The 20,019-nt window shown below is 48.3% G+C and overlaps 6 protein-coding genes across 6 annotated transcripts; 3 read left to right on the plus strand and 3 right to left on the minus strand.

The window, feature by feature from the left end:
* Positions 1 to 2,559: 2,559 nt before the first annotated feature.
* Positions 2,560 to 3,861, plus strand: TERG_01062 (uncharacterized protein; the record flags this gene model as incomplete). Its single annotated transcript, XM_003239030.1, has 5 exons — positions 2,560 to 2,724; positions 2,785 to 2,889; positions 2,948 to 3,172; positions 3,239 to 3,381; positions 3,444 to 3,861. 5 exons carry the CDS (start codon positions 2,560 to 2,562, stop codon positions 3,859 to 3,861), a joined length of 1,056 nt encoding a protein of 351 aa, XP_003239078.1.
* A 783-nt stretch (positions 3,862 to 4,644) lies between these two features.
* Positions 4,645 to 5,639, plus strand: TERG_01063 (rpsU-divergently transcribed protein; the record flags this gene model as incomplete). Its single annotated transcript, XM_003239031.1, has 2 exons — positions 4,645 to 5,244; positions 5,307 to 5,639. 2 exons carry the CDS (start codon positions 4,645 to 4,647, stop codon positions 5,637 to 5,639), a joined length of 933 nt encoding a protein of 310 aa, XP_003239079.1.
* A 155-nt stretch (positions 5,640 to 5,794) lies between these two features.
* Positions 5,795 to 7,138, minus strand: TERG_01064 (uncharacterized protein; the record flags this gene model as incomplete). The annotated part of the gene is made up of 1 exon (XM_003239032.1): positions 5,795 to 7,138. One exon carries the CDS (start codon positions 7,136 to 7,138, stop codon positions 5,795 to 5,797), a length of 1,344 nt encoding a protein of 447 aa, XP_003239080.1.
* A 332-nt stretch (positions 7,139 to 7,470) lies between these two features.
* On the plus strand, positions 7,471 to 9,160 carry TERG_01065 (uncharacterized protein; the record flags this gene model as incomplete). Its single annotated transcript, XM_003239033.1, has 3 exons — positions 7,471 to 8,011; positions 8,077 to 8,875; positions 8,941 to 9,160. The coding sequence occupies 3 exons, from the start codon at positions 7,471 to 7,473 to the stop codon at positions 9,158 to 9,160; spliced, it is 1,560 nt and encodes a 519-aa protein (XP_003239081.1).
* Positions 9,161 to 9,636: 476 nt separating this feature from the next.
* TERG_01066 (uncharacterized protein) lies at positions 9,637 to 12,876 on the minus strand (the record flags this gene model as incomplete). Its single annotated transcript, XM_003239034.1, has 1 exon — positions 9,637 to 12,876. The coding sequence occupies one exon, from the start codon at positions 12,874 to 12,876 to the stop codon at positions 9,637 to 9,639; it is 3,240 nt and encodes a 1,079-aa protein (XP_003239082.1).
* A 1,963-nt stretch (positions 12,877 to 14,839) lies between these two features.
* TERG_01067 (uncharacterized protein) lies at positions 14,840 to 19,022 on the minus strand (the record flags this gene model as incomplete). The annotated part of the gene is made up of 2 exons (XM_003239035.2): positions 15,905 to 19,022; positions 14,840 to 15,837 (listed from the first exon to the last, which is right to left on the minus strand). Exons 1-2 carry the CDS (start codon positions 18,951 to 18,953, stop codon positions 14,840 to 14,842), a joined length of 4,047 nt encoding a protein of 1,348 aa, XP_003239083.1. The 5' UTR covers positions 18,954 to 19,022.
* Positions 19,023 to 20,019: the final 997 nt, after the last annotated feature.

Raw genomic sequence — 20,019 nt, forward strand, 5'->3', positions numbered from 1 at the left:
GTTCAAATTCCCTGCTGTGGTCGAGATGGCAATTCTGGAGCAGCGAGATGCTGATTTAGCGAGCCGTTCATCCTTGCCTTTTGATTGCATGTCCTGTTTTCTCACCCCTGTCGACTATCAGGCTCTGACCTTTCGATTTCTAGCGACGGACATCCCCTCCCACACTCCAAGCCCTTGACTGGCCGCCACTGCTTGGTTATCCTCAACTCCTTCGGTGTATCTTTCTTTTGTCTCGCCATCCGCTGGCCAGCCACGCTCTTGGAATATTGCAGGGGTCAATAATGGGGCTACTGACGGGCCAGGAACATCCCTCCCCTGCCACGGAGACGTATAATTGTGCGTAATTTAAGCAATTCAGGGTCAAGGTCGATGTTCTCCGTCCTCTTTTCCCATGCGAGAACCACGTTTGGAAGTGGGATAGACGCGTTCAGGAGATCAATGCTGCTCTCCCTTATCAATTGCCGATATATCGTTGTCGTACTGAGTTACTCCGGATATATCAGAGCTTGGGGACAAAAGCACTACCCCGCCCATGAACATCAAACATGACTGCGACGGATCTTGATACAAAGGGCAGACGAGCTGCAGTGTCAGCCAACGCCCAACCAAAAGATTTGGAGCAAAGGAAAAAAGTTAGACGGAGCTAGCTCTTCGTTCCTACCGTTCTCCGAGTTAACCATATTAGTTACTCTGTATTTATAGTTTTATCCTATGGGACTTATTGGTCCCGTTCTGAAGGCCTTGTTGTTAGCTCGTCCACCAGCACCAGCCCATAATTCAATTAACTAACCAGGCTTCAGATGCACTGTATGGAGTAACTCGTGGAAATCGCCTTCTTTGTTTTCGAGGTGCCGTCCAGAAGCTAACTAGCTAGCGCAAGCTGTCTTTGCTAGCTTCCACGCCAGCAGCCGCATCGGAGACTTCCAACTGGTGTGAGTGGCTCGCGTAGTCGATATTTCTTTTTCTTTATCACATCTGAGAGATTGTTTAGAACGTCGTCCCCTGGTTAGCTTTCCCTTGAGAGGAACCAAAGCTTCCATTGCTGCCCGGGCTAGCGAGAGGCAAACATGCCAACTTTCTAGTTCCTGAATGCCTTCTCTTTGGCTGGTAAATCTAAATAACTGACATCTAGATCGGCTCCACTAGTTAGTTCGCTCATATTATTAGGTCCTTTCACCAACAAGGGGGATTTCTTGTTATGAAAACTCCAAGGTACGCATTTCACGTTGGATTTTCAGTTTCTCTTGGGACTCGTTGGAACATGATTCGTTCGTGTTAGCACTTCACAGGGAATATGATGGCGATTCAATCTGAATGAATCAGCTAAATTCCTCCCGATGTCGGCTGGTAGATGGTGATATGCAGGGAAGATGCATGCAAGGTGCATCCGCAAGCACTGGTTGCGCCTACACCATTCGTCTTTGCCTCGCAGCCTGATTCGAAAAGGGTATATGCCACCGACCCGGGCGAGTATCTGTACCCCGAGTAGAAATTCGAGGAAACGGGGCCTCCGCTTCCCCTTGCTTCTCTTTTTTGACAAGAACTAATACTCAACATCTCCGGTCCAAAAGGTAATAAAAATTAAGAGAAAGGAGACCTCGAACGGGACCTCTTACATGCTAGCTTCTTGGACATTAGACGTATCCCTCGTATCAGGATGTCTGGCACTAAGGTCTTAGTCTCCCACTACACAGGTTAGCCTTTCTCCATAACTCGACGGATTTCGGATACTCCTCGGCGAGAAGCGGTTAAGGGCGATCAAACAGAAAGGTCATTCTCCCCATACTTCAGCCCTGGGCCTCTTTGAAGACGTTGAACCGGAACGATGTTGCTGCTTCTTACGGAGTGCACTATACATATATAGAGAAATCCGGAGGTCCTCCAAGGGTCCTCGGTATGTGTATAGATCGGTCGCGTTACGACTGATACTGGTCTCTTAAACGTATGCCAAGGGGAAGGATCTATAATTATAGACATCCCAGTCAAATCGACGTTTGCGCCGCCGACACGCAAACCCGTCGATGCGACTTTGGATCCGCCGTTTCGTCCCCTCAGCTCCGTTTTTCTTTCTTGTTGCTCGATCAGTTGGGCTGCTCCAAGTCTGGCTTAGGGAAATGCAGTGGCAGAGTTCCCTGCTCCCTGCCGCTCCAACCAGCGCTTGCGCCCCTCCACTCACACCACTCGTGTTGTTGCCCTTCTCGTTGACACCTTGATAATGTTGCCCCCGCTGTTCAAAAAGTCAATAGGACTGCCCTTTTTTTTCACCAGCAGCGTCATTGCAGAACTTCCTCAGACTTTGTTTCTTGTAAATTATTCTTATCCACAAGTGATCGGCTTCGGGGGCCGGTGAGAAGCACAGAGAGAGGGAAATGATATGTATAGACGTGCAGCCGGTTTAGTCCATCTTCCGATACTACCTGGCAATTAATCGAAAATCGATCTGAACATCCAATATCGAGTATTTTACCTATGCAGACAGAAGGCTGGTGACCAAGACTTGAACTCTTTTGAAAATCAACAATTTGACAGAGGCGCTGTTCGCCTCGAACCTGCGCTCTGATGGCTCCGTACCACGTCACAGATGAAGAAAATGGACCATTGGTCGTTGTATCATCTGCAATCATGATGACTTATATGATACTTTGTTATCTTGTTAGGGTCTTCATGAGATTCACGATCAATGGTCCGTTTGGGAAAGATGATTGGTCTTTGACAATTGGATCTGTAGGTGTTTTGCAGACCGATCTTGTCATTCGCATGTGGCTAACCAGGGCACAACCATAGCTCATAGCGGTGGTACAGACCGGTCTAAAAATATCAGAGGCATATGCCGGCCTTGGGCGACGAAGGCATCTAGTACCTTTAGAGGAAATTGAACGAATTGAAAAAGTACGCCAGTCCCGGGAAGAAAGGTTCTGTTGCAAATTTATCAGGCTAATAATTATAGTTGGCGTACGCTGGCGATATCTTTTACCTTGTTGCACTCGCATTTTCGCGTGTTAGCACCTTTCTACTCATTGCTCGACTGACCCGACAAAAAAACCACCTCCGGGCAGCAAGCCTGGGTGCTATTGGGTCGATGGTCGTCAACATAACGTCGGTATTCCTTATTTGCATGCGCTGTGACCTTTCGAGGCCGTGGGACCTCATCTCGCCAGGCTGCTCTCAAATGGTACGAACTCCTTGGGTTTTATGCTTTGCCACCTGTGCCTGGATTTTAATCCGAGTTTCTCCCTAGTATTCGCGGTGGTATACCGTCGAGACCTTGGGCATCCTTGTTGAGCTCTATGCAGCATGGGTTCCCATATACCTCCTCTGGAGTCTTCAAATGCAGATCAAGTCAAAGCTCGTTGTTTTGTTTGCATTCTCTTTCCGCCTTCCGTGAGTACCACGAACGAACTCCCTTTCATTCATTGTCGGGCGGCTGCTAACCATCCAGTTAGAGTTCTTGTGGCAGCAGGCGCACGTTTATACTATCTTCGTCAACAGCAAATGCACGAGGACTTCCTTTTTTATGGAGCTGCTGCATCTGTGTGTCTCGAAGTTGAGCTTCACTATGGGTTGATGGCAGCCACGATACCATGCTTGAAACCATTCGTGAAATTGTTCAACACCGGGTGGTTTGACACGAGGGCTACGCATAGCACCAGTGGGGGAGAGCAGTATGCTCTATCGAACATTCAACCCGCTGAGATCACGGTAACCACGGAGGACCAGCCCGCGAGAAGAAAGTGGAATGATCGGCGGCATGTGCGGTCGCAGGGTTCCAGTGCCCCTTCTTCCGCTGGTTCCGATATAATGATTATTCGCCAGACCACTGCCTGGGATGTTACTTATGACACTAATGACCAGACCATATAATTTCTGGCCTTTTTCCTGTTTGCTTCTTCTCATTTCATTAATAGGTTAACTGGTTTTCCCTGGGTAATGATATTCAAGGGCGCAACGGTGGTCATGGGACCCGTTTTTATGTCCGTGTACCGTCTTCTTTCTTTTTCCATTGCCCTTTTTATTTGGTTTTGTTTTGGCCCTGGCATTTCCCAGCTCCTCCCGCTCAACGATGCGCAAGGCTCCTGATTCCGGTTCGAATAGAAGCCAGCGGCTAGTGTCGTATAAGCACTGAATGGGTATCAATTCTCAAACACATTTTATCTTCTTGGGGATTGCTAAGGCGTGGATTTTGCGAAAAATGTTATGATTTGAGTACTTGGAGCTCGCTCTGGAGGTGGCTGACCCCGAGTGTCGATATCTTGTAATATAGCTATATTTGAATACATATACCCTTTGATTTCCATTAGCTATGTCCATGCAGTACTGACCTCGCATTTCCGCCGTAGACGTGATACTTGTGGACAATTGATGTTCAACTGATGTTCAACTTGAGTTGCAGTCACAAATTCCCCTTTTGAGCGCATCACGTGACACGACCGACTTTCACATAACTAGTTACCCGATTTTCATTTTGACTGGAGGGTTTGCGCATTCAATCCGCCGTCAAGCATCACTTGTAGATGCCAAAGCTTGAATAGCGTGACCCTTAACTCTCAATTCACTTGGACCAGCCTACATCTGCCTGACTGGCTGAGGTGAAATATTTACGGAACGGTGATACAACGACAGACTAGAAGAAGGCGGTTTAAAAAGATGGTCGCTGTGCCATTAATTCGGCGTCAATTGCCTCAGGCAGCGGCATTGACTTCTTCAGCTAAACGTTTATCTCTGTCAGGCATCAGTCGATCGTGTATGGCTCTGCCCAGCTCTCGTGTGCGGCCCAACTCAACCAGCTCCATCCAGTATTATGCTCAAAAACCATATCCATACCCCCGAAACGGTCCATTACGTCGTCAAAGGTCTTCGCGAGTGACATGTGAGAGCAGGTCATACCATCATTCTGCCTCCGACCTTTCTTCCTCGAACGCTCATTTCTCCCCGGAACAAGCCTCAATACTCTCTCTTGCTCTTGGAGATCATGTCCCTAGGCTTGGATTCACAACTGAAGCTGTTGTTCTTGCAGCGCAGGATGTCGGTTACCCAGAGGTGTCCTTACAGCTGTTTCCCCGTGGAGGGGAAATTGAGCTTATCATATATTGGCTATCAACAAGACGAGCTCTCTTGAAAGAGAAAGTTCAAAGTGGAGGGATATTCGATGCAGAGGGGCAGAAACTAAGTGTCGATCAAAAGGTGAAGAGACTTGTCATGGAAAGGTTGAAGATGAACAGTGGTATAATCCAGCATTGGCAAGATGTAAGCTCCTGCTTTCTGTTACTACATTGCCTAGTCCTTTTTAACTGATCTGTCGTACTCAGGCTCTAGCATTAATGTCGTTACCCACAAACATTTCCTCGTCACTGCATGAGTTGTATGAGCTTTCTTCTGATATCCTCTATCTGGCTGGAGATCGCGCTGTAGATTCGTCGTGGTACTCAAAGCGGCTTTCTGTGTCAACGGTATATGCCACCGCTGAAATTACGATGACGGAAGATAAATCCGAAGGGTTTACTTCTACAGCGGAGTTTGTTGAAAGACGTTTTGGAGATACCGATGCTATCACTGGAGCTGTCAATGATGTGAAGACCTATGTAGGTTTTCTAGGCGGTAGTTTGGTTGCGGCTGGAAGGAGCATTGGTATGAAAATATAAATGGGAGGTAACATGCCTCCAAGGTGTGGTTAATCTAGTACCTCAAAAAACAAAGTAGGGTGTAGGATACCTTGTGATGTATATGTATCATTTATTCAACACTGCAGCGTTTTAAAGTGGAGATTATTAGTTTAATGGTGATTTGGGTATTTCAATCATGGGCGTTTGATGCTCCATAACTCCTGTGCCTTCTCCTCAAGCTCTTTAAACTCTCGGATTTGTGCATCCATACCCTTTGCCCAGCTCGTAAGTTCCCGGTACGCCTTTCGGATAGCAGGTGAATCCCACCAGCTGACACCAGCATTGCTGCCCGTTCTTCTGTTTCTGCTCTTGATGCTGCTATTCTTGTTTCGTCCGTCGGACTGTCGTGCTTTCAATATTGCTCGTGCCCCACGTTGCCTAATTCTTTCTACTAACTCAAGTGTTCTTTTATCAAAGTCGATGCCATTTTCCTCCATTTCTTTAAGCAAAGACACGATAGATGGTAAGTCATTGTGAACACGCCAGCGGAAATCTATTAATTCATGGAATAGTTCCTTTGATGACCCGATAACGAACGAAGCTCGTCCGTGGGATCGGATGCTTTCAAATAATCGAATGGTGAGTGGAGACATTGGAAACTTATTTTGAAGAATTCTCAAAGCATGAAGAAGAGTAGCAGGGTATACATGTCGTACAACAGTTACAATAGGTATGTCTGGATGGACACAAATTGGTTGGCACGGGGTATTGTTATATTTGTTGGGCAGATTGCATAGGTTTCCAGAAGCGTTATCACCGCTTTCGGAAACGCTTGCTGTTGAACCGGAAGACAGTATCTCATCTAAACCGGCTTGTTTCAGCATTGGAAAGATCATGTTCTCGCATACTTTCCAGATCCCGAGGTCGCCTTTACCGTCCATCACAGCGTCGTCAATCTCCTTGCAAATTCTCTTCGTTTCAGTTTGCGCTACAGCGAATGCGGCAACAGAAAGATCAATGCCAGCGAATTTCGCTTCGTCTGGTGACGACGGATCGACTTTTGTGAGTTGAAAGTTGTGCAGTTTATCGTTCACATTTGCTTTCTCCAAGCCAGAATTAGAGAGAGTATTTAACGGCTGCTGGAGTTTCTTGCGGCTGCTCCGGCTGTTAAGCTCACTCATCGTCTTTAAAACAGAGCTAAAAATATTTTTTATTTCCCGGTTATCTTGGGCTGAAGAACTATCGTTTGCAGATGTGTTCCCATTCTGAGGTACGGAAAAGCGGCCAGTTACTCTCGAATTTCGGGGAGCCGGCGTAGAAATCGGGGCCTGAGATTTCGCATGCCGACGTCCTGGATACGATCGTAACTCATGTCGGCTAGAATTCGAAAACGGGCATCTTTGCTGGTTGCCTGCTGGCAGGCGAGGTTGGTTCGGTTGCGCCCGATGAACTGGGGCTGTTAGAGTCGCGGTAAGGTAGAGAAACGGAAGATGTGTTGGTTCTCGGCACAACGAGACGAGGCCGTGGGGCTTTGGCATCGTTCACGCTTCCATCTGCCCTGTAAACAGGTTGCGTTGCTTACCCCGTCCTGTTATTTCAACCAATTTTTTTGTCCTATCAGTCGATAAATATTGTCACCACATGCGGTTGGAATTGAATCCAGAAGCTACAAAAGGAAACTTTTTTCGCTTTCGATCGACGTTCTGGAATCCACGTGATCACGCGACTCTAAATTGTTTAATAGAACTTTTCGCGTTTAGTTCAACAAAAAGAACGACAACCTTCATGTGTTATTTGCATTTGTACGCTGTTCGCCTTTTTGGATACGATATACCACACTGACGGAGTGCTGCAGCCTCCAAGAATAATAATGGCTCCTGTAAAATCTGAGCCGGTTACGGAAATGTCCGACTTCGAAAAGCAGCGCTTAGCCAACATTGCAGAGCGCGATGCGCTTCTCAAGAAGATCAGTCTAGAAGCACAATCCGCTGGTCTTCTATCAAAGACGCCGGCGCCAAAGGTCGGACAATCACATAAGAAAAAAGCAGCCCCAAAGATTGCCAAACGTGAGAAAGATGCAGCGCCCGTTCCCCGCCGATCCTCTGCTCGTCTCGCGGGTATAACACCAGATAGCGAGATTGCGAAGCGGAAGGCCGAAGAAGCCTATGAGGCAGAGAAATTACAAATGGAAGCCAAGAGAAGACGAGTGGCTGGTGATTTGCGGATGGATGAAATCGGAGTTAAAGGGAAATGGGAGGCTCTCACTCTGGATTCACTTGCTACCAGTGGACCAGCAAAGTATGAGAGAACCTTTGGTGACGAGGACATTAAGAAAACTACCAACAAAGACCTGAAGATCATGAGGGAAAAGATGAGTGGGCTTAGTCTTTGGGATGCCTGGGAGCCAAACAGTATGTCATCTCCCAGTTGCTTTTCTCAGATAGATTTTGTATCAGCGCTAACACTTATCTTCAAGGGATCAGAATCACTTCGGAACGAATTTTCACGATGCTATTTCATCCAACTGAGTCTAAACCCTTAATATTTGCAGGGGATAAGGTTGGGAATTTGGGTATTCTCGATGCTTCACAGGATATTCCAGGGGATGACGAGGAAGAAGATCCAGTAATCACAATGATTAAACCTCATAGTCGGCCAATAGCCGCTATGCACATACATTCTTCCACCCCGTCCAAGCTTTACACCGCCAGCTATGATAGCTCAATCCGGCAACTGGATTTGGAAAAGTCCGTGACCACCGAGGCTTATGTCGCTGATGATTCCGGCCTGTCTGGCGTTGATATGTCACCTGAGGATTCTCATACTCTTTACTTCTCAACATTAAATGGGGTTGTTGGCCGTTATGATACCCGAAAAAATGCGACTAAACGTGATGGTTCCACTAACGATGATGAAAGTTACAGTGCGGACGAATGGCAGCTAGCTGACAACAAAATTGGTGGCTTTTCTGTCTGTCCCACCAAGCCCCAGTACATCGCAACAGCCTCTTTAGACCGAACTATGAAAGTTTGGGATCTTAGATTTTTGTCTAAAAAAACTCCTAGGGCTGTCGCGGAACACATAAGTGCACTCTCGGTTTCTCATGCGGCGTTCAACAGTGTAGGCCAGATAGCAACCTCATCCTATGACAATACTCTCAAGCTCTACAATTTTGGAGCCTTCGACATAAAATCTCGAAAATCCACTGAAACTTTAACAATCGAACCTGATGCCATGATTGATCATAATTGTCAGACTGGGAAATGGGTCACGATGTAAGTTTTGCTACCTTTTAACTCTCCCCTTGCCCTATATTGTTGTAAGTCTAACACCAGCCTAGCCTCCGACCACAATGGCAAGCTGCGCCCCAGTCATCCGTTCAACGTTTTTGTATAGCCAATATGAACCGTTTTGTCGATATTTATACTGCCAAGGGTGAACAGTTGGCTCAACTCGGAGGTGAGGGCATTACAGCTGTTCCGGCTGTTTCCGTCTTCCATCCCACTAAAGATTGGGTGGTAGGAGGTACGAGGAGTGGGAAAGTGTGCCTATGGATGTGATATAGTAAATTGCCTACATTTACAGACATTTAGACACGCAATCTTAGGACTATTTATGACACCTGCAATTGAAATTTCTGCACCGGGAAAAAAGCAGCTTATTAGTTGTAGTGGTAATCATAGTAATTAATCATATTTGGCACCATTGAGGTGTCTTATGATGATGTGGGCGCACGAGAAGACCTTTTACAATGTAGTCAAAATTTGTTGTCTATCAAAATGCACATACATGCTTCTATGCTAGATCACGCGCTGACAAACATTTCTAAATACATGACATCAGCGTCATAGGTGTATTCAAATACCTTTAATGACAAAACTCTTTCCACTTCTGACTGCCGTAAAAGTCCGTTGACCAGAGTAGAGGACTATTAGCAGAATTCGAGGCTCAGTGCTTCCATAGTAGAGGTGTCATCCCCATAAATTTACTCGATATGTAAGAGTAACGTCAGTGGCTCAAAAATGAGGAAATAAACTCAGGGTGACAACTTTTGCCGTTTCGTAGATTCAATGTCTGATTTGCGTGACGATACCACAACTGCAATGTCACTACATCGCTTAGTAGGTAGTGGAGCTGCTGAGCTTTTGGGAGTTGAGGGGGGTTGGCCTTTCGGTTCTTCTGACATGGTTGTAGTATTCGCGGCTAAAATTTGAGCTGACCGTCCGTATTGATTGCGGATGCATGCCTCTCTGACTACAAGACCAAGCGCAAGGGCAACCTGTCTTGCTACGCTATTTCCAACGATTTTCCACTGTTGAACAGGACTGCCAATAAGAACTTCGTTGTCTGGATACCCCTGGGCACGCCTCACTTCTTGAACTGTCACCAAGCGATCTTCCTGCCAATGGAGCCAACTGCCCGTGAATATACAGAAGGGACAGACACCAGTTGTAACTGTTGGAAATAGCTTCTCAGGATGGATTCGGGACCAGGCTTTAGAGGTAGCAGCTTTCATCCGTGCAGAGTGTTCCAGAGGGTCAACCCAACCCCTTGCTATGGCTCCAATCAACCCTTGCGCCCTAGGATACTTGGGGATATTCTGGATTAACGTCTGTTTCTCCTCGGATTCGACTCGGGAAGGGCGGTGATCCGGCCAGGGTATGGACATTATTCGTGCAGTATCAATAGAAGGCAGGTCTTGAGTGGCCGAGTGTGCAGATACAAACTCGAAAACAGGAGTGTCCCAGCGCCTTTCACCAAAAGTCGAGCCATTAGGGTTATCACCAAGAGCACGAGATTTAGTTCCCGGGGGATGTGAATGGGTTAAAGCAGGATGCTCTAGGACATGAAGGCCTGGAGCTGTGATCGCGATGAAAAGTCTAGACCTACTTTGGGGCGCACCGAAGCTCCATGCATCTAAATTGAAAACACGAGCCTGATATCCCATACCGACAAAGGTACATAAAAGCTGAGAAAGAGGGTTTTGTACATGTGTCCGGCTAGCCATGCCAGTCACATTTTCGAGTATCGCGTACTGAGGCCGGTAGAGGTCGATATAGCTTGCCACAGATGCGATCATAGATGAATTCCGCATTGACACCTCATTATCTTTGTAGGCATTGGCACTAGAGTAACCCTGGCAGGGGCTGCCTGCAGAAATGAAATGAGCATCTCCTATTTTGGCAACGTATATATTCTCCTTTCCCGTAATAGCCTGGAGCAGATAATCGTTGACAGAGCCGCAAAATAGCTTTAGCCCCTTACCGTCAGGGTGATTAGCCCTATAAGTAAGCATCTGTTGAACGCCCCATTCCACTGCCCACTTGCTTTCGACCGCTCCTCCTTCTTCAAGTCCTCGATCAAATGTCCCTCCGCCACTAAAGAGATTGAGGGCCTTTAACTTATGCAGAGAAGAGGTTGAGGGGTCGAATCCTTCCTTAAAATTTGGAGGGGAATTCATAACGGTCAAATTCTCGCCATCCTTTTTATAAATGATGTAGAATGCATCACCAGTCCCGTCTCTATTATAAGGACATGGGATATTTGGTACATGAACTGGTTTGAAGACGCGAATATGGCAATGCCTTTCAATACGGCTTATTAGAACAGTCCGATAATCATCACAGTAAATGAGTTCATTAGGACGACAGTTTGTCTCCCCAAGGTCCTGGCGGTAGGGAAAAACTCGCAGAGTAGCTTCATCGGGTCCTATATTGATAACCTCTGCAGGCTGGAGTTTGTTCGCGAACTGTGCCAGCACAGTATCACCAGCTTTAAATTTCTGAGTAGGCGTTTTAGGAAACCCACAACGACAGCTGAAATCACTTTCACGCAAGGTTCTAAACGTTTCATCTTTCGTTTCGTAGGTCTGTCGTACAAAAAGGGTCGAATTATCACGGTCTTCGTTGAAAGAGAAAAATTCAACAGGAACCTTTTTTACCACGTCCTGAACCAGTGTTTTTCCTTCATGACAATTGCAATGGTCACTCAAGAACAGTTCATTGCTGTAGGGGTATGTCATGTTGGCACATACGGTATCACTTGGACGATACAGCCAAATCAACCGAAGATCGCGACGCTTATTGGGATCAAACCCCTGAACAAGAGCATACCAGTACTCTTCCTTGCCTTTCCAGATGGATTCATCTTCCTTTCTTAACGCAACAACATCCCCAACGGAAATATCACCAGCAGCACTGGTTTTTCTTTTCGTCTCAAGAAGCGCACTCTGTCGCCTCACCATCTCCTTGTGTTGAGTTCTAACTTCGGGAGCCAATTCAACTTTCTGCAGATGGGAGGACCAAGGCATTTGCTTAAAACATTCGTATACAAAGGGGGTGACGACGGTGTTTTTCACTACCGTAGGTTGCGGTGTAATAATCGGGTTTTCTGAAAGTCCTAGTTCATCCCAGAGAGTATGGCGGCAGTAAGAGGAAAAATCAATGGTAAAAGCCTGTCCTCGCAGGAACCTGCCATGTGCATTCACAGCATGTCGAAAGTCGCGGGAGCCATATTCTGCTAACCAGGCAATAAAATCCGGATTCTCACCGTGGCAGCTAAGTAGCCAGTCGTGAAAATCCTCCTTGAAGTGGTTCAGGGCGACATCCCTCTCTTTATTCGCGTGGAGATAGTCGACAAAATGCTTAGCTAGATCAGCTAACCAGCTAAAGAAATGGTGATATGGTTTGTAAGCTACGGAAGGTTTCCCCAAGTGGTACCATATGTCCTTCTGCTGACAGTGTGTGGATTGTATCCAGATATTTTCTCCCACAGTGTGCTGGTCCGGGTCCTCATAGCCCCCTAGCGAAACTATACTGAACGCAATACGCTGGAGGTAGAAAGGGCCAACTTCAGGATCGACCTCTCCCTCGGGCCTGATTATACCGTCAAAGAAGAATATTGAGCCGCCCTCCTTGTTCGCAACATCATTAAGCGGCACCATACCAGTCCGTCTCCCGTTCCCACCTGTGCGATTGTATATCGTATAATCGTCTAGTACAAAGCTGACGAATCGAGAGCCGCCGTATTCTTCCTGGGTACAATTGTCCTGGAGAAACAGGGTATTCACAGCATTCCCTTCCTTGGATATAGGGTATGGAGGCCGATACCCTTCATATGCAGATGCCGGGCCAGGTAGCGGCGGGCAAACGACGCTCAGGAACTCATTATGCTGTTTTTTGTCCCCGGCTTCCTCCTTGTCCACAGATGATTCCTCGGTTGGTACATCGTTTCCGGAGAATATCGACGGGAGGTTCGGGGTTGATAACGAGCTCATACTTGCGTGTACCCGGGGGTCGAACAGTGGACAGATCCGAACGTAGCGCCAGCTACTTCATATTCGTCTCTATGTTTTTGGTCTCTGAATGTATTTGGCAATGTCTGTATGTAGGCATAGTTAGTACAATTCGAGTATATGGCTCAATTGCTTTTATGGAGAGAGAAGTATACTTATGCAGGGCGGATATAGTAAACGGTAAGGGAGTATGGAGTGGTATAACTGTTAATTGCACCTATTTCCACTTTGGGGTATGTTTGGTTGTGATGTCAAAGATGCAAAAAGGTCACTGAAAGAGGCATTGGTGATTATTAGTCGATCAATCGCAATGCAGTTCGTTTATAAAGAGGCCAACCAAGCCGTCTGCTGTAAATTCCGCCATTCCTCTGCCCGTAGGTCTATTATTTCTTCCTGTTCGGCACTTTTTCTCTTCGTCGCGTCGCGTCAATGGATGGTGGAAGGGAGACGGTCACGTGCTATCAGATTTGGCCGGGGCCGTTGGACACACTACGCAAATTGGAAGAATAAAACGGGACTGATAGAAAGACTTGCTACTTTCCAGCTAAATGGTTGCTAGTTGACTTCATAATATACTACGTTCACGTTCATAAGGCGATACTAGCATACAGCGCAAATAGGACAGACAAGACAAGCGTAGCTGCTTCTAGCATAGACAAAAGGGGGTAGTCGTAAGAGTAAATCTATCTGCATAATTGACAGGGGAGGTAGGCAGTGAGTAGGTAGGATGGGCCGGTAGATAGAACGGGACGAGAAAAAGGGCAAAAATGGATAAAAGACACAAGAAACGAGTAAACCACCTGGCTTGAAAGGCTTTTTTCCCCCTGAGAAGCAAAAAGAGAAAAGAAGCAAGAGGAAGAATTAATCTTACATACATGGGTTAGTCAAGTACCTAGTCAGTCAGTCAGTCAGTAGACGATGGGACGGACGAAAGGAAAAGGAAGATGTGAGAAAATATAGAGGAATAAATTTGAGAAATTCGTCAAATGATGTTGATTTGAGTCGTCAAGTAAAGGCCTGCCTCCTTTCCCCTAGTTTCCCTCAACCCATTGGGTATATCCAACACCATGAGAAATGCACCACGTTATTTCAAAAATCCCCCCAAGTATCACCACACCACACTTTCACCAGACCACATCACATCACATTCACAATTCACACTCTCGCCTAGCCTCGCCTCGCCTGACTCCGTCCTGAGGTATGCGCGGATGCAGAGAAAGACGAGGGGATGCAGTAAATGTTTGTTTCCTCGATTTTTTCCTGCCATTCCATGCCATACTATGTCGTGCCATGCTTGGGTGTGAGGATATGGAAACCTGAAACCATTCAACTCCATTTCCTGAGTTGTGGGGGATATCTCTCGCAATATCAAGTAAGGAGAAATGCGTTATGACGGGACGGAACATGTTAGTAAAAGATAGAAGTGGAGAAAAAGGGATGTGGAGGAAGAAAAATAAGGGGAAAAGGAGACGTGTAGATCAGATAGATAGATAAAGCGGTAGAAGGATGTACGGGAGGTCTCCGTTTGTCATGACCCAAACCCAAATGCAGGAATAAGAACAGGAAAAAGAATAGAGAAGATATAAAAATGGACGGTAAACAGAGAACAGTGCAGATGTAGACAAGAACAAGAACAGAACAAAAGCGAAAGCGCTGGGGATTTGCAAGTGGAAGCATGGCAAATAATCAGAATCGGGGTGGATGGGGGAATAGGGATATTTCAATGGGGACGGAAACTATATAGTAAGATATTCGAGGGGTAATGGGTAAAAAAAAAAAAAAACAAGAGTGAATGAAATCTTTCGTATTTTTCCAGTCATCACGATTCATTCAAAAACAAAATAACAACAAAAAAAAATGAAGATGTAAAAAGAAAAAGAAAAGATGTCAACCCAAGAACGGTTGCTTGTGTAGCCGCGTATTGCAGCTGAATTCGTGCGTGATATCATATATATTCATTTCGCGGGCCCACGTCCTGCGGCTGGTGCGCTGCACCATGAGAATTCGACGATTCTTTCTCCTTCCCCTTGCGTCTGGTCCGGTCGACAAATTCGAAGAGCCGGTATTTTCCTGAATCGCGGGACATGCCTGACTGACGATTCTTACCAGTCGGTGTCTCAGATTGCGTCAGGGAGACGGTGGAGGGGTTCTGGAGGCTCTCGGTACTCTTGCGCGAGTCAGCGTAGTATTTAGGTTGGGTGAACATTGGACGACCTGAATGTTCCCACGGAGCAGAAGTGGCGCTGGAAGGGGTATCATCGTCCGCGTCATCGCTGACACTGGCCTCGGTAGACTTGAGGTACGGTGTGCGTGGAAAGTAACCGATTGAATTCCGGTTGTTGCCTGCCGTTGTAGAACTGACGCTTGTCACAGCCGATTCTCTACCGGGCGTGTTGGCTTTGCTCGAGCTTTCTTCGTAAAAAGTAGCCGATTTCTCGACTTGCTCGGCAATTTCCTCCCACTTCACTTCGAGGTTACCACTGGGTTGCTCGGCTTGTTCAGCCTTGTTGAGTGACTCCTTCGTTCGCTTCTCTAGATCGATACAGAGCTGGTGGAATTTGAGAATGTTCACATCCATATCAGGGACTTCAGTGAGACCCCTTGGTGCAGCCTGTAGCCACACACGAGCCAAACAAGCAAAGCTTCTAGCATTGTCAATGAGGAATGGTAAGCTAGGGAATCCTTCCCGGGAGGTTGGCGGTAGACGACCGAGAATCTGGATGGGAGTTGCGAAAGATGGATTGACTATTTGAGGTGGGCGTTCGGCGGGGATGGCGCAAATGGCGTCGATGAAGTCCTTGAATTCGTTGCGGTGGGACATGAGGAACTTGTTCATGGGCTCCATGAATGGCTCCTTGTTGCCGAACGTAGTTAGATTCGCAAGCCCCTGGAGACCCTTTGCGACTAACGTCAGAGTTCGTTGGGCACGATTTCGCGGATGTTCTATCAACAACGTTGTTAACTACCGGATCTTAACCTGACATATGTGAATAAGGGTGAATGAACATACCTTTCAAGAGACCAAAGAGCTTCGGATTCAGAATGGCAGGACAGAAGAACCGTAGAAACAAGAATCCAGACACACTGCTGTACGTGACAGACCGTAGGAAATCCCCGTACCGGTCCTCAGCGCAAGCCCTGATGTGTCTGAAGATATACCTCAACTCTGGCGGACATCTCGCGGCGGAACCAGCAATCGACTGCCACATATTACTTGTGAGAATGATCAGATTGCGCCAATTCCGCTCGAGGTCTTCCTGTCTGCTGACGCGGTTTGGGTCGATTTCGCAGTCGGGATCACTTTCGTCGATGTCTCGTATGCTTGAGCCGATTGTTTCCTCGAGATACTCTTTGCCCAGACGACGCATGTGCATGTCCAGCGATTTTGTAAGTAGGGAGTTCCCGCGGAACAATAGGTTTGCTTCGACGGTTGCAGAGCGGCCTAGGTCTCGCACGAGGACTTCTCGTTCCTGACCGGACTCGTATGAGTCGTTTGAGTGGATGCGGCTGGTATAGCGGAGGCGGCTGGCGGAAGTCTCGCGGTGAAGGCCGTCGATTTCATCTTCGACGAGCGCAGTTACCCATTCACTTGCCTGACCAGACACTTGAAAGATGTCGAGGAATATCTCGGAGAGCTGGCGGAGCTCCTGGGGCGCAAGCTCGGCCAGGTGAACTGTGAGACCGTTAGGGAACGAATGGAGAAGCTCAGACATGACTTGATATTCTTGAGACATGAGGACAACGGTTTCATCGAGCTGAACGCGCATCAGCATTTCGCCGACTGGCTGGTCGTTCTCGTCGAGGATTTGCCACCACTTCTCGGATCCGTTGCCGGCATCGAGACTGTCCAGGGGCAAGTCTATTCTGCCGAATGTGGTATCTTGCGAGGCCACCTCCAGTTCACCTAGCGTCGCCAATGAGTCGTGCTCAGGGTCACCTTCGTTGGGCGTGTAGGTACCTCGAGAGACGAGGGTCCAGTCTTTCTGCACGGGGTTGAGGCATTTCACTAAAACAGTAGCACTAGACAGGACAGGGGGTAGGTCATGGAAGGTGAAATCTTCTCGCCAGAACGGAGCAGAGGTACTGCTCTTCACGGCGGTCTTGCCTCTGACTTCACCGTCCAGCAGGATTTCGGCGTAGTAGTCGCCGGAGGTCTGAGAGCCTTGCTGTTTGGACGACTTCTTGTTCTTTTCCGGTAGTTCAGCCTTTGACTGGGGGAATATCTTTGCTTCAATGACACGGACGTTGAGAAGGCGTTCGATTCGGAACATGTCTGTTGTGGTGGTGGGGACTTGCTGGGAGATGGCCAAGGGGTGGGGTCGGCCGGAATCGTCTGTCGAGGCGGTAGTGGTAGGAGGTTGTTCGGGTCCGTAGAGTTCAGGGATAGTAAAGGCTCGGAGTAGGACGAACCATACCTCGAAGAGGACACGGCTTTCCATGGAGAGGTAGACGGGTCTAGTGAGGTGGTCACTTCCGGCATGAACGGCATACTGAGGATATATGGCTATGCAAAACTCGTCTTGCAGGACGGAGGCGTCTAGCTTTTGGATGGCACATCGGGAGAGTTGGGAGAGTTGTATGAAAGATACAAGATTTGTGCCGGCCTCAGTTACGATCTTCATGTGGCCGTTCTCTTGCAGTGTGCAGTTGACTTTCCTCCAATAATGCGACAGAGCCCGTTGTTGCTTGAAGGTTGATATCCTCCGGGGCGTTGGCGGCGGACATACACCGGAAGCACTTTGTCTATCCCACAGCAGCATCTTGCCTACTTTGATAATGGTGGCTTCCTTTTGTAGCGTACTCTCTGAGTTTCTCCGGCGATCTGCGAGACGCCGTTCAGTTATGGCGACTGACTGGGGCTTAGTCATTTTGTTCTGTACGCCCTTTGGGCGAATGGGTTGCCAGCACAGGAGGGCGGCAAGCCAGGAGTCACAGGTCTCTTTGACATGAGGACGGAGATGTACGCTGAGGGTGGAGGAGTAGGTTGAGACGCTCAGGTACGGGCTTTGGAGTTCGGTAGAGTAGAGGGTGCGGACACGGCAGCCGCGAAGGTCCGGGATGAGGGTTTTTGCCTGGTTTGCTTCACCCTTTGCCTGGTAGATGAGGCTGCCTGCGGCAACGTTGATGGCACAGTAGCCCGAAGTCCAGGACGAGGATCCAGAGATGCGGAAGGAGAGGATGCCATGCATTCTGCCACAGGTGGACTTCATCAGGTCCAGGATCTTGGTAGAGTCCGGGTTCAGCACTTGAGATACATATGGTCCCGGACTGGAAGCGTTTGAAGGAGGAAGGCCGGAGGAGAGAGTTGAGTGCGACTTGACGAAACGAGGCCGCGGTCCGGGAGACTGAATGATGGAGGGAAAACCGATGGAGGCGGCAATGGGATCGTCCTGGAGTGGCGGTCGGGGACTCTGGGGTGAGCCTGCAGCCATGTTGGCCGAAGCAGTGGTGGTTAGAGAGCCGAGTCTCATCCGGGTGCGTCCCAAGAAGGTGTTGGGTGGCAGGTCGCCTCTCTGGTCCTCCATGGTGGTCGTCTTTGACCTGGCTCTCAAGCTTCGAGGGTCTGGCAGCGGTAGGTCGTCATCATTGAGCCTGTTGGCGGCGTTGCTGCTGCTATTACTGCTGGTGTTGTTGTTATTATTGTTGTTTTTGTAGTTGTTGATGTTGCTGCTGCTGTTGTTGTGGTGATGGGAGTGGTGGTTGATGTTGGTGGTGCTGGCACTGGCACTGGCACTGTTGCTGTTGCTGCTGCCATGTCCAGTATGAAAAGGACTGAACTCACGCCGCCGGTCACGCGGTTTTGCGCGAATACCGGATCGGGGCGAGGCTGTTGCGCTGGCCGCGAAGTGCTCGGCATCTGAAGCTGGCGAGTGATTCTGCGTATCGGAGAGCGACTCCTGGGGGCTGACAGGCCGGATGGAGGTGTCCCTGAAGCTGTCTGGGTAAACCATCCCGTGGCGGTCCTTGGAAGAAGATTTTTTGCTGGGTCGGCGTTCAATGGGTCTCGAATATACGTCCAGGTCGTCCCTCTGAAAGCCGTTCTGGCGCTCAGAGTCCATAATCCCTATTCGGTTATCTGAAAGCCGGCTCTACCGCCACTATCCGCATATCAAGGACGAGAGGATGTTGGCTATTCATCAGTGACAGGCCGGGCCACTCTGGTAAGGGTGGGATGGGAGTACGGATTGGGGACAACAGCGAGAATGAGTTGGTATTGCTGGGTAAGATCGAGGTTTTAGCGGCGTCGCAAAAAGAGCCCTTTTTTTTTTTCTTCTGATGCCAAAGAAGGACGAGTATCAGGCCGCTTCGTAGCGTGAAAAGAAGGAAGACGAAGAGTATTTATTTGCAGTACGGAGTAGTAGCGGAGTAATAAGTAGTACTGGAGGGGGAGAGAATCGAGAGAAAGGAAGAAGCCTGAGAGGGAGAAGACAAGCAAGAGAGCGCCGTCCCTTTAGGGTCAGTCCGACGAAACAGCGAGGGAGGGAAAAATAGAGCGTTCCCACCGCCCAAAGAAAAAAAAAACGAAGAAAAAAAAAAAAGACGAAACGACCGGCCTAGTTAACCCACGACGGATTATCCACCGGAGAAAATGAGATGGAAAGAGGTCGACAAGCAGACAGAGAGAGAGACATACCTTTGACAACCTAAGAGAGAGAAAGAGAGAGCAAGGTCGGCTCGTCCTACATGTCCCGTTCTGCGAGGGAGGGTCAAAGAGGGCGTCGACGATGGGAGAGGGAGAGGAAGAGGCGAAAAGGACAAGCAGGCACCGCCGCACCGCAGCGAAGGGGGGGGAAGCGCGGGAAAAGGGCTAGTAGTTGATGGTCAACACGACGACCTGCTAGCAGCAACGAGGACGCCCAGCAGGAACGACAAAGAGAGGAGAGACTGACGACGGCGATGAAGAGAGAAGAGAGAGACGCAGAGGGAAAGACGCAGGAAAAAGAAAAAGGGCGAGGAAAAGAAACGAGAGAGAGGAAAAAGAAAGGAAAGGAAGCGAAGGCGAAGAAGAAACCTCAGCGGGAGCAGCAGCAAGACGAGAGAGTCAAGGCCGCAAGTGATCTCCTGTCTGTCTGTCTCTGTCTCTGTCTGTGTCTCTCTGGAGATCTTCTTTTCTGCTGCGTCTGC

This window comes from Trichophyton rubrum, assembly GCF_000151425.1.
Source record: "Trichophyton rubrum CBS 118892 genomic scaffold supercont2.1, whole genome shotgun sequence".
In the NCBI taxonomy this organism is placed as follows: domain Eukaryota; kingdom Fungi; phylum Ascomycota; class Eurotiomycetes; order Onygenales; family Arthrodermataceae; genus Trichophyton; species Trichophyton rubrum.